At 47.3% G+C, this 15,319-nt stretch overlaps 1 protein-coding gene across 4 annotated transcripts in view; it reads right to left on the reverse strand.

Moving 5' to 3' along the window:
- Nucleotides 1-3,546: 3,546 nt before the first annotated feature.
- Nucleotides 3,547-15,319, reverse strand: part of IKZF3 (IKAROS family zinc finger 3) — a gene marked incomplete at its 5' end in the record, with an annotated part of 33,051 nt that continues 21,278 nt past the window's right edge. For all 4 annotated transcript variants that reach the window (XM_082010672.1, XM_082010675.1, XM_082010674.1 and 1 more), the window contains 2 exons: nt 3,547-5,187; nt 10,309-10,425. In XM_082010672.1, the coding sequence (XP_081866798.1) occupies nt 4,484-5,187; nt 10,309-10,425 (821 nt within the window). In that variant the 3' untranslated portion in view covers nt 3,547-4,483. The remainder of the gene's footprint in view (nt 5,188-10,308; nt 10,426-15,319) is intronic.

A 15,319-nucleotide genomic window follows, 5' to 3' on the forward strand; every position in this document is an offset into this window, starting at 1 on the left:
AGAAGCCAGGCTGCGGAGCCTCTGTGGGGTGCGCTGCCCCCCGGCCCCGAGCTCCCCGGATGGCCCGGGGCTGCGCGCGCCGGCAGCGTTCCACCCAGTCCTTCAGGGTTACCTGGCAGCCTCACGGCGAGGGGAAAATAACTCTTGGCGCTCGCGTTTCACCCAGGCGAGGAAGGAAGTGAAGGTAAAAGAAAAAAAGGATCCTCTCACTTTCTTCGTTTTTTTTTTCTTTTCTGTGTTTCAAGCGTGTCCAGCTTCTGGCGGCAGAAGGTGTCGGGTGGGTGTGAAATAAGCGTGAGCGACGTCAACCTGCTGTAACAGAGGTGCTAAAAAAGGGCTGCGGAGGGTTGGCGTGAGCCTCCCCCTCCGCACCCGCCGGGGTGTTTCCGTCTGACTGATGTGCTCTGGCGCGGTGGGTGCAGCCCCCGTCACCCTGTGGAAACCCCGAGCCCACCCCGCGCCCACTGGAGCAGCCGGGCTTCAGGCACGTCCCAGGCACGGGGGGCTGAGCCGGGCAGATTTTGGGGGACACCGGCGATCGCTACAGGCCCTGCCGGGGGGAGCGGCAGGAGCACGGCCGCATGGGGAGGAAGATGAGGGGTGCGTGCCCCTCCCGCCGTCCCCTTCCCGAACGCTCCTCTCCCCCGTGCTGCCTGCGAGGGGGACGCCCCGTGTGTCGGCGAGAGGGCAGCGTCACCCACACGCGCCCGGCATCATCTGCAGACGCCTGGAATCCTGGGCGCAAATCCGGCCGCAAGCGTTTGCCAGCGCCGCGGCTCAGCACCCGGCCAGGGCCGCTGCCAACGCGCGCGGCGGGTCTCCTCCGCACTTCTACCGGAGCCCGGTGTCGCTACGACTGTGCCCGGCAACGCCAAGGCGAGCAGGACAGCGCGTGGCGACACATCACATCGCAGGGTGCAGGTCCTGGGGCTGGGGCCGGCTGCGGGCCCGTGCACTCAGGCAGGAGCCCCGGGGATCACTGCTGCTTTACCGGGGCAAATTTGGGCTGTTCTCCTCCCTCGAACGCTCGCCCTGAGCTTGCTGGGGAGACAAGGAAAGCCGTCAGCAGCCCCAGGTGAGGAAAAGGCACGTTTCCTTGGACCACATCGTTCATCTATTAACCAGAACTAAAGACCAGCTCCATTTTTCAGCAGTGAGAGGAGCAGACGACACTATCTGTAAATCTCGGAGGGCATCAGCACTGCACTACGCAGCTGGTGTTCTGCTACCCACAGCCATCGCCACCGGGCAGACCCGACTGGAAGCGCCATGGCTCAAGGCTGGTCACAGGTTTCCTCACATCTTTGTGATTTACAGATGCCGGAGGCGATAGGCTCAAGCAGCTCCAGCGCCGGCACGCCGGGCCCGCTGCCCCGAGCTCCCTCCTGCTCATCAGCCAGCACTTGCCGTTTGCTCTCCCGCTGCGAGCGCCGCGATCTCCTCCGCTTTCACGGCTGGGATCGGCGTGGGAGAGCAGCGAAGCACAGCGCGGCACCTGGGCGCCCTTCAACTATTATGTACACGAGAGTTTATTGAAATAAAAAAAAAATAATTCAATAAACTTTTAAGCACGAGAGGCTCGTTTCTTAACGCTAAAGTTTCCTGAGCCTCCCCTGTGCTGCCCACTGTTTAGGTACAATTCATAGTAAATAAAGAAAACCAAGCGAGGCAGACAAAGCGGCTGGCTGGAGCGCGTTCAAAGAGAACGGTCCAAACAGAAATTTGTTTTGTACCAAAATAACCAAACCAGGAGCAGAATAAATCAGGCTCACAACAGATACCAGCGGTTTTTCCCCCTCCATTTTCCCAGATGAGGTGATTTGCAAAGCTCCTCTGAGCTCAGAGACCTGCCTGAGCCCGAGCGCAGCCCTTCGACGTACGGGCACGGCCCAGCGGGGAGGGTGCTCGGGGCAGCGCTGCGGGATGGGGCCCCCGACACGGAGGGGGCTGATCCCGGCACTGCCGGGGGCTGGCGCATCCAGCTCTCCAGCCCTGCTGCCAGGATGCAGCGCAGGCCGGCTCTGGCCCCGGCGTGGGGAGCGGCAGGCAGACGCTCAGCGAGCATCATGCAGCAGATAAACGGTACTCATAAAAATATGTACGTATTTTTTAATAAATGACTGGGTTGAAATTCCACAACGTGCGCTCGTTCAACAGCGGAGCTGTAACGAGGTCACCGCTCGTCAGCTCCAGACAGCGCAGGGAACTTCTTTTGGTTCAGCCTATCTTGAAATCACGACTCTGCCCGAGCAGCGGTGGGGAAACGGTGCCGTCTGGGCCAGAGACTGCGAAAACCTCCCTCCTTCCTCTCAAAAACGCAGCAGCGCTGCGTGCGTCGGGCTGCTCAGAGGCGCAGTGGTTGATTGCTCACCTCATCTGGGAAGCGAGGGTGGGTGGCTGAAGCCCTGCCCGGTGGCAAGGGAAGAGTGGGGGAGTAATCTGAAGAGTGTTTTCCAGGATTCGGTGGCGGCGTGAGACAGAAAGCGGCGCTGCTGGGTGACACGCATTCGGCGATCCGAGGAGCTTCCTCGTGCAAAGGACAAGTTACGTTTTGCTACGCATAACCTTATTCGTTTCTGTCGAACCGTGAGGAGCGTTTTCGTCAGCCGCGCTGTGCACGTAGCTCAGTCACTTCCCCCGGGAAAATGCAGCAGGAGCGATGGAGTTTGGGAACGAGGTACGCGGTAAGTGAAGCGGGGGACCGGCTGAAGCCTTCCCGAGTCCTGGCTGCTGCTGGGAAGGCAGTCCTCAGGTGATGGGGTGTCCCACCGTGACAACGGGTATTCATCGGGGAAGAACCAACATCCACCCACTCGCTGCGTGTGCCTCATGATGGGAAACTGGTTATTGGAAAAAATCCTCAGCCTGTTTTATAACCACGCACGTAACATCACACAGGGTAGCAAAAGAGTTCTGCTTACCCCCAATGAGAAGCAGGACCTAGGATCTAGGACTTCTATGGCACTTTAGATACTCAAGCACTCTGCAGACTAATCTGTCCTTCTTCAGACGTACCCTTCTTGGGAGAAATGGACACAGTTTTCGGTTTTGTACCTTAAAATTCAGGGAGGGAGAAAGTATTTGAGCCAAAAGAGTGAGCCGAGGTCAGAGGGAGGAATGAAATTCAGTATTTCTTGACCCTCGGCACTCCACCTGGGACTCTGTGCCCCAAGCTTCCCTCAGGGAAACAGCCGGGTCACCACCCATATTGGCACAGCAACGCTGAAAAAGTGTAGACATCAAACCATACAATGGATGCAAAAAGTCCATCAGAACACACCTAGCTCTACATTACACAAAAATACTTTGCAAAGAATAAACATTCACTCAGCAAAACTGTTATCAAATGTGTATCTTCAGCACAGTGACTAATAATACAGCTGCAGAGCAACGATTAGATTAAAAGCACTATTTTAAAAACCAGCTTCAAAGTAAAGGTAAATACTCATTTTGCAAAACAGCACATTTCACTCCGAGGGATATCCCCACGTAAAACCAGACAGTGTGACTGAGCCGGCGGCTCCCACACGTTCGTGTATGCAGATTCTCACGCTGTCTGCTGCCAGGACAGGGTGACTCCCGCTCCGAGCCCGACGCCTCCCGCCGTCCACGGGGACGTCGCACGCCAGGGCTGGGCGCGGACCGGACGGCACGGCCGCGAGTTCCGCTGCCGGAGCTGAGCAGGAGCAAGGCAGGGGCACGAGGCACCGCGCAGCTTCGTCTTGGCACCCATCAGAAAGACAGACTTTCCAGCAGTGAAAATCGGGATTTCCGCCAGACTGCACGGACGAGCCAACCCATGACCTCACTGGGTATCCCAAAAATGCATACTGATAAAAAACCCCAACTCCGAAATACGTCTAATCTCTTATTTTTCTATTACTGGGTAAAACGTATGTGGGAGTGACTTTAAAGAAAGTGAACAGAGGAGTAAGAAAAATGAAAGTGTGGTGGGGCCACACGCTCTTTAAGACTTAAGGGAAAACCTTTAAAGAGGAATTAATAATCCCTCCCCGACGTGCGCTCTCCTTGTTTCGGCGATGAGCCGTTTGAGGACCATCGTCACTGTAACAGCTAGAAAAAGCTCCTCCTATGTACTTCTGGCTATATGTCTGACCAAGCAGGGAGACTGGCAGCGGGGTATAAAAACCTTTTGCGCTGAGTTAAAGCAAATGCACAATAAAAAATAAAAACATCTTAGATGGCTCTTAATTTTCACAAAAATAAAGTTCATATAAAAATCGGTCTCTGCTCCTGGTATTTTATACAGTACCACTCACCACAGCAGCTAGGCATAGATGCTACAGAACACTGACTTATTTGTAAAAAAAAAAATTAAAATGGCGTCAACTCCCTGTGACGCTCATTTAAAAACCAGCATAGAAAGATACTCAAGAGATTTCTTTATACTAATTAAAAAAAACCCAAACAAGCCTCCCCTCCGGTCTAAAACAAAGCCTTTGACCCCGGAAAACCAGTCCTTTTATTTGAGTACTACTCTGTGCTCTCCTCGCGCTATGTGTGAGGAAAACTCGTATCGGTCATGGCTTCTGTACCCGCAGACGTTGCACTCGAAGGGATCGCGGAACCCGTGGCAGCCCATGTGGATGGTGAACATCACATAATCCAAAAAGAGGACGCGGCAATGGTCGCACCGGTAGACCCCGATGGCTTCCCCTTCCTTGTTGATGACCTTAAAGGCGTCGCGTGGGCATATGGCAGGCGGCTTGATTATGTCATACGGCCTTGGGAAATCCTTCAAGGACTGGAGGCCGTTGCGGGCCTGAGCAAGGAGCATCTGGCTTTGATGGAGGGCGGGATTCTGCCGCTCCTCGTGGTTGCTGTCAGTGTCTGTGGAGTCTTGGCCGCTGTTGTTTGGGGAAAGGCCTCTGTCGGAAGACAGGCTCTTGTCCCGCAGGTGGGCATGGCTCTTCTCTGCATCCTGTGAGCCGCCGTTCGGCACGTCGGCGCGGGTCAGCGGTATGGGGTACAGACCGCTTATGACGGGGACCATTTCGGAGGCGGGAGCCGGTGGCGTCTGCACGAGAGGGCGCAAGGCTTCAGCCCCGAGGTAGGTGATGGCATTGTTTATGGCCTGGTCCATCATGCGTCCTTGCATTACGTCGCTCTCCTTCTCGTACATGAAACTTGAATTATAATTAACATCGAAACTATGTCGTTTCTCACCTGCGAAGAGAAGAGAGGTATTAAATTACTTGGGTGGGTAAAGAAGCGTTTAAACTCCATGACACCTTTTCTAAATGACAGTAGTGTCTGGGAAGTAGAGAGGCATGAAATGTTCTCTGCGGAAAGAGGCCGTTCATATACGCAAGTAGCTTCTGGGTGGGTTTTTTTTCTGGGTTTTGTTATTGTATTTTTTAAAAGTCCAGCCTCGTAAGCAAAAATTTAATAGAGAAGGTGGTGAGGATGCTTACTGGACAAACCATCACTGATTTTTTTTAATTATTCTAGGACTGAAGGGGAAGAATATTATCAAAGCTTCCATAGATTAACTACTCTCACCTTTTTTCTAGAAAAGGGTAAATAATCATTAATCAAAATACTTGTAAAAGAGCGAATGGAAAATGAACCAAAATACTCCATTTCAGGATGAAGGCTGCAACCTTTCGCTCCTGACTCGTCCCTCGAGAAGCGTGCACTCGCTAATAGAAAAAGGGAAGACAAGCACTGGCTGAGATTTGATGCACTTTTCATTACTTTTACCCATCTGACAGAGTCGTCTTTTATACGTCCTTGGACACTGAAGTCAGTTTTCCCCACTGTCCTCTGACAACTCCAGCTCCCTCTGCACCACGCCTGGTTTCTTTGATCTCTGCACAGGTTTTTAGATAATCTAACGCCGGCAGCTACGCACATATGTATAGAACAACACATTTAGGGTCACTTGATGCGGGGCTAGTGCAAGAGGAGTGAAACGTACTCCACTCTGGGTGTGCTAGGGCTTTGAAAGCTCTAAATTAGAATGGGAGGAGAGCTAAGAGAGCGTGCACCCGAAATTCTGCTCGTACCTCTTCCAGCAAGGACTAAGGCAAGGGAGGGCGGGCTGGGCAGCACGCTGCAACCAGTGTTCTCTATGCCAGGCGCACAGAGGAAATAAAACTGCACCCCAAAAGCACTAAAGTCACTTTTTTCGTGGATGTCTAGAAGTAAGTAACCGAATTCTGTGGTTACAGAAAACATAAAATCGTTCATAGCTTTAAAAAAACCAGACCAGACCAACTGTTTCATGTGCGAGTGACTTGCAAACATCCACTAATCTTTTAGTTACGGTAACTCAGTGGTGCAGATGTTTATCAGTCACCTGTCAACACCGTGACTCAATGTGTATGAAACTCATTAGGTTTCACTGCAGAGGCAGAAAACCAGGACCTCACGTTTCTCTTATAAAACACTCAAAAAGGTTAGTGAACCACAAGAGTGTAACTGCTTCCAACCCTCAACACAACTCGCTATCCAACTTTACACAGAAGGAAACAAAACGATACAGCACATTTGTATGACTCATAAAAGCAGCTCCGGGCAAAAGACGTGAACAAATTTGAAATTAAAAAAAAAAAAAAAAGCGCAAAAATATACAGGAGTCCCTACAGATTTTGGGTTAGGAGCCACTGTCATAAGACACAAAACCCACCACGTATCATCACCGAGGCTCTTACAGTGCTCTGTTATCCCATTATCCTGGCGGCTTTTTCAAATCCCCGCAATAGCCCATCCTGCCTCCCTTAAATTACCAGTGGTATCGAACGAAACGCAAATACCCAAAAGCTCTGCTGACGTACATTAACGTGTCACGTTGCCATACGCTTTGACAAGCCCGCGGCGCGTCAGATGCGGACTCCTTACAGGAGCGGGCAAGAAACCAGGCTGCCAGCCCGGCCGCGACGTTTCTCGGGTATTTGGGGAGGCAAAGGCGGTAGGCGAAGAATGGCCACTCTCCCCCCACTGCCTCAGCGACTGACTCCCCACGGCACGCGTCCGATTCCGACACCTCCGTAAGATGCCTGCGCTTAGGGCGGCTGAATCGGCACGGACGTGCCACGACAGCGCTAGCGGTGTAGCCGGAACGCCAGCTACGGCATCGTACCGCAATCAAGCGGATGGCGGAGGCCCTCTTGGAATTTTTTTTTTTTTTTTCCTCCTCAGTCAAATACAGCAAACCTCTCCATGAAAAGAGACAAAAAGCCAGATCAGTACTTCACTCAAAAACGACAGCAGTCAGCCAGGAAAAAGTTGCTATCAACAGTTTAGAAAAAGGGAAAGGGGTGTATGGGGCCCGGGGGATGAGCAAGACGGACTGTGCCGAAAGCAGTGGATGCTTTATCTTTGTGGCCGGCGGATTATTCTGAGTGAAGCTGCTCTCTGCACCAGGGGAAGTGCCGCAAAGTTACTGAAAAACACCACAATAAAAATTAAACGTAAAGGTTCTCTGGTGTCCATTTACAAAGCAGCCACCGGCTAGCAGAACATCTTTCCTCTTTTTTTTTTGTGTTTGTCTCAGTGCGATGCAAAAGCTCTCCCCTTCAAAATTCACACATGAGCCACAGCGTATGACACATACTCATGTGCTGCTCGGTGATGCTTCACTTTTAGTCTAAACTGTACGTCGATTTTTGCAGCCTGACGAGGTGTGGGCACCGGGAACAGGGAGGGAACCTGCTTCCTGCCGCGCTGCTAACGCAGGCGACTTCGCGCGCTGGGGGACAGCGGTGTTAGCTACCATGTCACAACGGCACGAGCAATTTTACCGCTGTGAGAAATGTATTTTTACTTCTGGTCTCAGGGAGGACTGGTTTTTAAAAAGGAAGAAATAGAAGTCCGTGGGCCAAGATGCTCAGCGGGCGTAAACTGGCAGGAACGCGCTGACTGCGCTGGTTACTTCGACTTGGGTCAACAGAAGGCACAAGCCCCGTGAGCGTTTTATACAGCAGTGAAGTACCACCAGCACCGGCATTTATCTATCCTGCTGGCCTTTTTTTTTTTTTTTTTTTAAATATCTCTGTTCATTAATCAAACCAGAAAGTACAAAAAGCCAGGGTTTGTACATCTGGTCCATATACATGCAAAATAGAAATCCACAGCAAAATCAGAAACTCACAATCATCAACTTCCATTTAAATCCTCGTTCCCTCATAAGGAAAGGAAAAGCTGAGGACAAAATCTTTGCAGGAGAAGACTCTGAAGAGGGGCCTAGCGCAGAGGTCAAGAGTCGAGTATACGGTCTGCTGATCTGCGTCCTCATTTGAGACGTACTCTCGTGCACACGAGGAAGCTACTGAGATGAAGATGTGAAAAAGAAAGTGAGCAAGACTCCTGGTGCTCGTCTGTAGAGCCCTCAAAGAGTAATAAAGCAGATTTTTTTCTGATCAATAGACTTCATTCACAGAAATGAGCCAAACAAAGATGCTTTGTTCGTATACATCTCTATCCCTTCTTCCTGACAAAATGAAAAATCAGCACCCGTTCTGAGAACGTCGTTTCCCAAGAAATCACAAAGCTGTCCTGGCAGATTTGCACTCCTACGCATACGGTTCAGAAAGTCACAGAAGTCAAACCAAGGTCGGACAGACTGCTCTTGCAAACGTACTTCCCAGGGATAAAAGGGACCAAGTGAGTAATCTTTTCATACATCACTTGACGAGAACATGCCAATCACATAGGTTCTAGAAAAACAGTAAGTTTCAGAAACGGCTTCTTTTGTTCCTTTTGGGTCCTCCAGCTTCTCCACAAAAACCCTTGCATGATGCAGTATCAGTTCATGGCATCTGCAGACCGCGCTGAGCACCATCACAAACCCAAAAGAGATCTATTCCATGCAGCAACAAGGATGCTGGTAAAACAAATCAGAAAAACACTAGTACTTAACTTTAAGCGGACGCTGAGTGGTTGTGTCCTGCTGCAGATGCGTTTAATAAAATACGTACAGATTGAATGGGGAGCAATTGTAAAACAAGATAGGGTGAAGCTGATTTCGGGGCTAAAAAAAGGAAGCTAAAGATTTTCAAAAACGTTTGCATTAGTATTACTTTTTGAATCACAGCATGACATGTAAGGTCCAAGTCACACCGCCAACAGTTTCAGTATTAAGCACCCAAAGGCGCTCGGATGGAGGGTGCTGGTATTACTTCACTCCTGTATAAAAGGGCGACCTTTTTAAAGCCATACTAAGACTCCTAAGTAAAAGCTACCAGCTTTCACAGCTGAAAGTCCCGGCTACTCACCAGATCCAGTAACAGCTACATTACCTTCAAAGGCTGCTTTCCCGTGTAGACGGATTTAGGAGCACGCCTTTGCCTAGGCTTGGCCCTTGGCCCCAGACAGCCCTCAGCACGTCCCTCGGGCCGGGGGGCTGCCTGACGGCCGCTGGCCCCCGCTGCACACTCAGCCCCGCGCTTCTCCCCCCGCCGCGCGGGCGAGCGCCCGCCACCGCACGCCCCTGCGCCGAAGGTGAAGCTTATACGAAGCAAAACAAGTGCCCGGTGCCTTATGTAACCATACGGAATACCACAAGTAAGGCATTATTAGTACTAATATTATACAACTGCTGACTAAGCCAGGTCTTTACTCGGGACGCGCGAGTCGCGTTTTATTTTCTTAAAAGGCGAGTTAATGAATTAAGACTAGCCGAGAGGATCAGGCGTTCGCTGAAACACAAAACCTGCCAAACTAGTATTTAAGATTCCCAGCATGCAAAACTCCGGTCATATAAAATTAAATGCAAAGAAAATGCTATGGAAACGTCTTGTTGCTTAAATTACCACAAGAAAGGATTTGATATTTTTTAATCATATTCAAATTCAGCAGGATGACTAACAGAAATCCAATACTTTTCTGTCTTTAGGCCTTATTCCACACATGCATCCTGCAAGTATCTTCGACTCCTGCTGACTAGAAAGAGCACCCAGCTCTTAAGCAGCATTAAGCCTTCCTGTTCTTTTCCTGCAAAGAACCTAGCAGAGAACATTTCAAATGCACAGGTACAGAAAACAACACATGGAAGCTCATAAAATATATTTAGAAATTGCCTACACAAACAGACACAAAACACAACAGTAGCTGCCATCCAGTTTAAGTATCTAACAGAATATATTCTTTTTATTACAATCAAAATCCTACAACAAATCACTAAAAATATATCAGAATAATCAAAGTTACTTTATTTATATTCTTTTGTATTAGATTAGACTAGAAACTTGAAAAGGATATTTAAAACAAGCAGAGGCATTTTACTGCAGGTTACCAACTTGCACATATTTAACTGTTGCACATGAAAAGGTTTTTTGTTCTTACCAATAAATTTCTGAGGCATTGAGCTTTTTCGCTTTGCCACGTTGCTTGCTAGCCTGTCCAGCACAAGTGCTCTTTCACTCCCCATCTCTGCCTTGATGTGCCTTGCCTCCACGCTCGCTAGTTTGGAAAATGTGAAAAGAAAAAAAAAAACAACAAAAAACACAACACGTAGGTGAAAAGGAAAAAAAAAAAAGAAGAAAAAAAAAAAAGGAAGAGATGAATGGTTTAATCTCCGGAGTTTGCCACACTAACTGGGAGGAAACAGTTTGGAGATCTGATGTAAACTTGTTTTGCTTTTTCTGTCGTTCTTGCTCTTTGCGTCTTGGGCACCAGTTGCGGTCAGTGGAACCAAGCACACAACAGGCACTAATCTTGCAGTCCCGAGCTCATGCAAGGAGAGCATAAACCATACAAACCCAGCGTCTTCATTAGCAAGAGGAAGTGTAAAATAAACTGGCTGGAAGGGTTGGTTACAAAATGTAGATGGAGATAGAACCTCTCTTAGCCTTTCTTTTTTTATTCTGAGTAAGACTGTGTGACACCTGCAGACTGACACAGTGCTTCAGAACTCCAATATAAGATACTTACGGCTCTTGCTACACTTTTTAGATATCAGTCATACGTAGATGTCTTCTTAACTAATCACTAAGAAACGTGTATAAAATATATCAATGTTCCATTAAAATACAAATAATATAATCTTTCAATATTCACGTCTCCTTTTTTTGAGGTGTCATTATCACTTAATTTTTTCTCCTAAATGCTACGGCCAAAACTAATTAAAAAAGGCACACTTGCAAGCATTAGCATTAGGCATTTTAAAGCTCATTACAACCTCCAGAATTTCTAGTTTTAGGGAAAGTACGTGTGCCCTACGATCACTCCCTCGAGACTGGGCCACTGACTGCCTTAAGGAGGTCACCGTTTTCCAGAGCTCTCCTTTAGCCCTGCTAACCAGTGCCCATCATTTCACGGAAATTGCTGCTTGCTCTCACCTCGTGGAGGCTGCACAGGCTTTTGAGCTGGATCAGCCAAGCTGAAGGACTGCCACCTCATATCACTACTGTCAGACTAATACCGAATATAACCGCTGCGGCTTCCCCCCAGAAAGCTTGCTCTCGCCTGAAGAGCAAGTATCGGTAGCGGTATTTTTATATTAAAAAGTAGCACTAAGAGTTTCAGCATTAGGGACCACTGTGGTGAAAACCGGACATATTTTAGGAGACCGCTCGTGCCTTTACGAGTTGGTGTCTACATAGAGGAAAACGAAGACCAGGAAGGGTAAGTTACTTTCCCAAGGTAATACAAAAGGTCAGATCTCACCGTGAAAGAATCCTGGCTGCTGTGTTATTGTACTATTGCACTAGCATGCCTAAATATACGAAACATAATCTACAGGAGAGAGAAGTAATGCCAGAGGAAAATGATACAAGCACTTCGGTATCACTTCAGTCCTGCTACATGCAGTTTTATTAAGTATTGGACATAAATTGCAGTTTGCTAAGCACAGCAAGCGATAAAAATGCAGCATCATCCTTCCGTAGCTTAGTGTGCAGCATTTCCCGATAAAATTCAGTCACTCCTTACTTATTATTGCTGTTATTGATAGCATATGAGTTTCAGTCAGCACAAACCATGACTCACCAAACCTCAGCCAGAACTATTTGTTCGTGTTTGTTCAGCATTTTGAAAAGGTAAAGTGCCTCAGAAGTACTCGACGCCACAAATACCAGCTACGAATATGACTCAGGATGGATGGGATAATAGGGCTCAGCTCAGCGCTGCCCCGTCCCGTCTCATCCGGCTGTAAGCCCATGATCTCCATGATAACCACAGCCACAGAGGGCATGCGTGCCAATGCCTTAAAGGTACTAACACACCGCTTTCCAGTCTGACTTCTCCTCCAAATTACTCCAGCATGTTTACAGACATACATAAATATATTCATCAACTGCTAAAATGCCCCTGCTTCCAGCGTGAAACGCCAAGACACTACCTAACCATTTACATAAAGTGAGGCAAAACATCAGATTAAGTTGAAACTGTAAGGGAAAGTTTGGTAGGCAGAACATCATCTGTTTGGATTTTGGCCAGAAGCTCTAGTTAATTCTTGAGAATAATATTATGGGATTTTTAATTTCAGAACTTCTGTTTAATCTTCATGCTCTAAAAACTGGAATATGCTTTCTGAGCTCTTTCTAACATCTTTAGATAACTGCAGTTCAAGGTTTGAACTATTCCCAACCCAGAAAGCTTGTGATCTTGACAGGATCACTGCACAAGTTATTAATAACAGTCATTTAAATTTAAAAAACCCCAACAACCCACAACTACCCTGAACAAGATAATAATACAAACAGTGCTGTATATTCAAAAATTTATGGTGTAAAGAAAAAAAAAGAGAGAGAAAACACCATTCATTCATTCATGTCATAAAAGCAGCTCCCTGGTCCCTACCAGTTCTTCATTATTCTTATTTTGTTCTTCTAGTTCCTCTTTTTCTCAGTCTCAAACTTCATGAGTTGTACTCATGTTCCATTAAAACTTTAATTTCACGTTTTCAGAATCTTTTTCTCTATCTTCTGGCAGAACTCAAAGACCGACGTTTCCGTAAGTCCTCTTAGCCAGCCCTAGGAACACGCCGGGAGCTACACGTAGCGTATCAGTGACTACTTGTCTTGTCAATGTTATTTATGTGCCACCAAGGGAACTTCATTAAATTAGTGTCAAGAGGGCAGACAAGCGGCTTCCTGCAGAGGTAACAATAGTCTTTACTCAGACGAGATTGCTGAAGAGACACTAACTACTGACCTACATAATACGTTCTGGGACATCTGCAAGTATCAATCTTCCAGCTTGATGTCTGTCTGCCGTTTTGTTTTAACGCCTAGGGTCTTTTCTTTCACATTAAGATTTTATACTCCTTGCTAATGGCCATTTTTTCCTAAAGAAAAAAAAACCCCTCTATTTATGGGCCTCAAAAGGTCTTTGACAATGTCTTCATAATATAGCCTTAGGGAAAGAGTATCTGCTCCCGTTGAGACACAGGTGGTTCTCTCCCACAACAGTGCTCTCAACTTAAAATTATCTCACCCACCTCTTTCTTCTGGATCACTTATTAAACAATCCAAGAATAATATTTAGTATTTGGGAAACATTTTTTAAGCACAAAATTCTCTAAAGGCTTCTCAAACAGAGAGAAATAATCATGCCCTGTCTCCCTCTTCAGTTACCTTACCCACTGGATGATTCCAGGGCACATCGTGACATTAGTTTAAAGACCTAATTATCTCACTATAACATGCATCCAAAAATAAATTTCAGGCTGGACTGACAGAAATGGTCAAGTGCTTTGCTCAAAGTTACACTGAGAAAAAACAAACAGTTACGAAGAAAATTTAGACTTCCAAAGCACTTAACCTATTTCAGCCTGTGATCTTGAAATGCCCTGCAAGCTAAATACTTCTGATGGTTCAACCGCATGGCCAGAAAACAACAGAAACTCTAAGGATGCCGAAAGGAGCTCTGCAGACCAAATAAATCACCCTCTTCCCTCTTGCTCAGATGCGGCCAGTGCCCTCGCATGTGCCTCTGGAATCACCTGGCAAGTCAAGCTCCTAACCATGGGACTTTACAAGGCGGTAGGATGGGGCTTAGCTCCAATGTCCTGACCACTGTTAAGCTTGGGTCACCATCTCCTGCTTAGCTAAGACTAGCGACCGATGATGGCCTTCCCTGATCACCACCTGAGATGTCTCTGTGGTGCTTCCGAGTACTGTTGCCCACCTCAGCAGTATGTACATTTCAGTTGTGATCTTATGTTTATAAAACGCTTCCAGAAGAGAATTTTTGTGCAAATGTGATTTATTAATTATGAATGACTATTTATGTTTTCTTGTAATCACTGGGTGACGAGCCATCTCCCTAAAACAGCGCTGTCATCTAGCCAGCATGTCATTCTCTAGACGTACAGAGAGCGAATACTCTTCTTCGAGCCCAGAGCATGAACACACGATCACTTAGCCTGTACCGAGTTGTTTCCATAGTGTGGTTTCTGTCACACCATAAATGCGAGTATAATTTTTAGAACATGTGGGCATCGTTAACAAACCCCTAAAGTACAAAGCAGAGCTCAAATTAGAGGCATTGCTTCCTGTAGCATCTCTGTGTGGTCACTAAATAATGGAGAATGGAACAGAGAGGTGGGTTATTGTGCAATGAGAACAACGTGACCAGAGATTGTTATCAGGGACTGAAGAACGCTCCAACAATATTGTTACATAAACCTGTCTTTCAGAAATATTTCCACACTGCTACATTTGGAACATGCAAACCTCGTACTGAAAAGCAACCAGAATGGTTACTACGGTCCTGATGCTTTTCAATATTTGAATTAATTATTAGAGGATGGCATGCAGAGCATGCTTGCGCTTAGAGATGGCTCCATGTGAGAAAGTTGCAAGGACTTCGGAGAAGTACCAACATACAAAGTGATGCGGCTAACTAGGAAAATGGCCAGAAATCAAAAAACGATGCTCACTAAACACAAGTGCAAAATGGGGAAAAAACCAAATCAAATGCACTAGATGACCTCCTGAGGTCCTTTCCAGCCTCCCCTCTCTCTGATTCTGTCATCTAACACGGTTCTGATACCAGAGAATTGAATGGAAATGCCTCAGCAAGACGGGAGTTTCTGTTTTTCAAAACTTACTACTCCACTAAAAACACTGCAATATTTTTAAAAGTGTGAAGGTCTTAAAGGCATGGGGCGCAGCCACACCGTGTCGCACTGGAAATTTACGTTTCCTCTGTGACCAATTTAAGGCATACTGTACTACTGCAGTAAGGACTACACAGCAGATTCTGGCTAAGTGAAATGTTGCTATCCTGAAATGAATATAAACCCTGAGAATCATTTAAAAGCAGAAATCTATAGTAGGTATCATGTTTTCCATTTTCACGTGGTTGGACATCTCGGAGCGATTGCCATCATGGGAGTATGTACTGTGAC

Source organism: Phaethon aethereus (assembly GCF_964289735.1).
Source record: "Phaethon aethereus genome assembly, chromosome: 25".
Lineage (NCBI taxonomy): Eukaryota > Metazoa > Chordata > Aves > Phaethontiformes > Phaethontidae > Phaethon > Phaethon aethereus.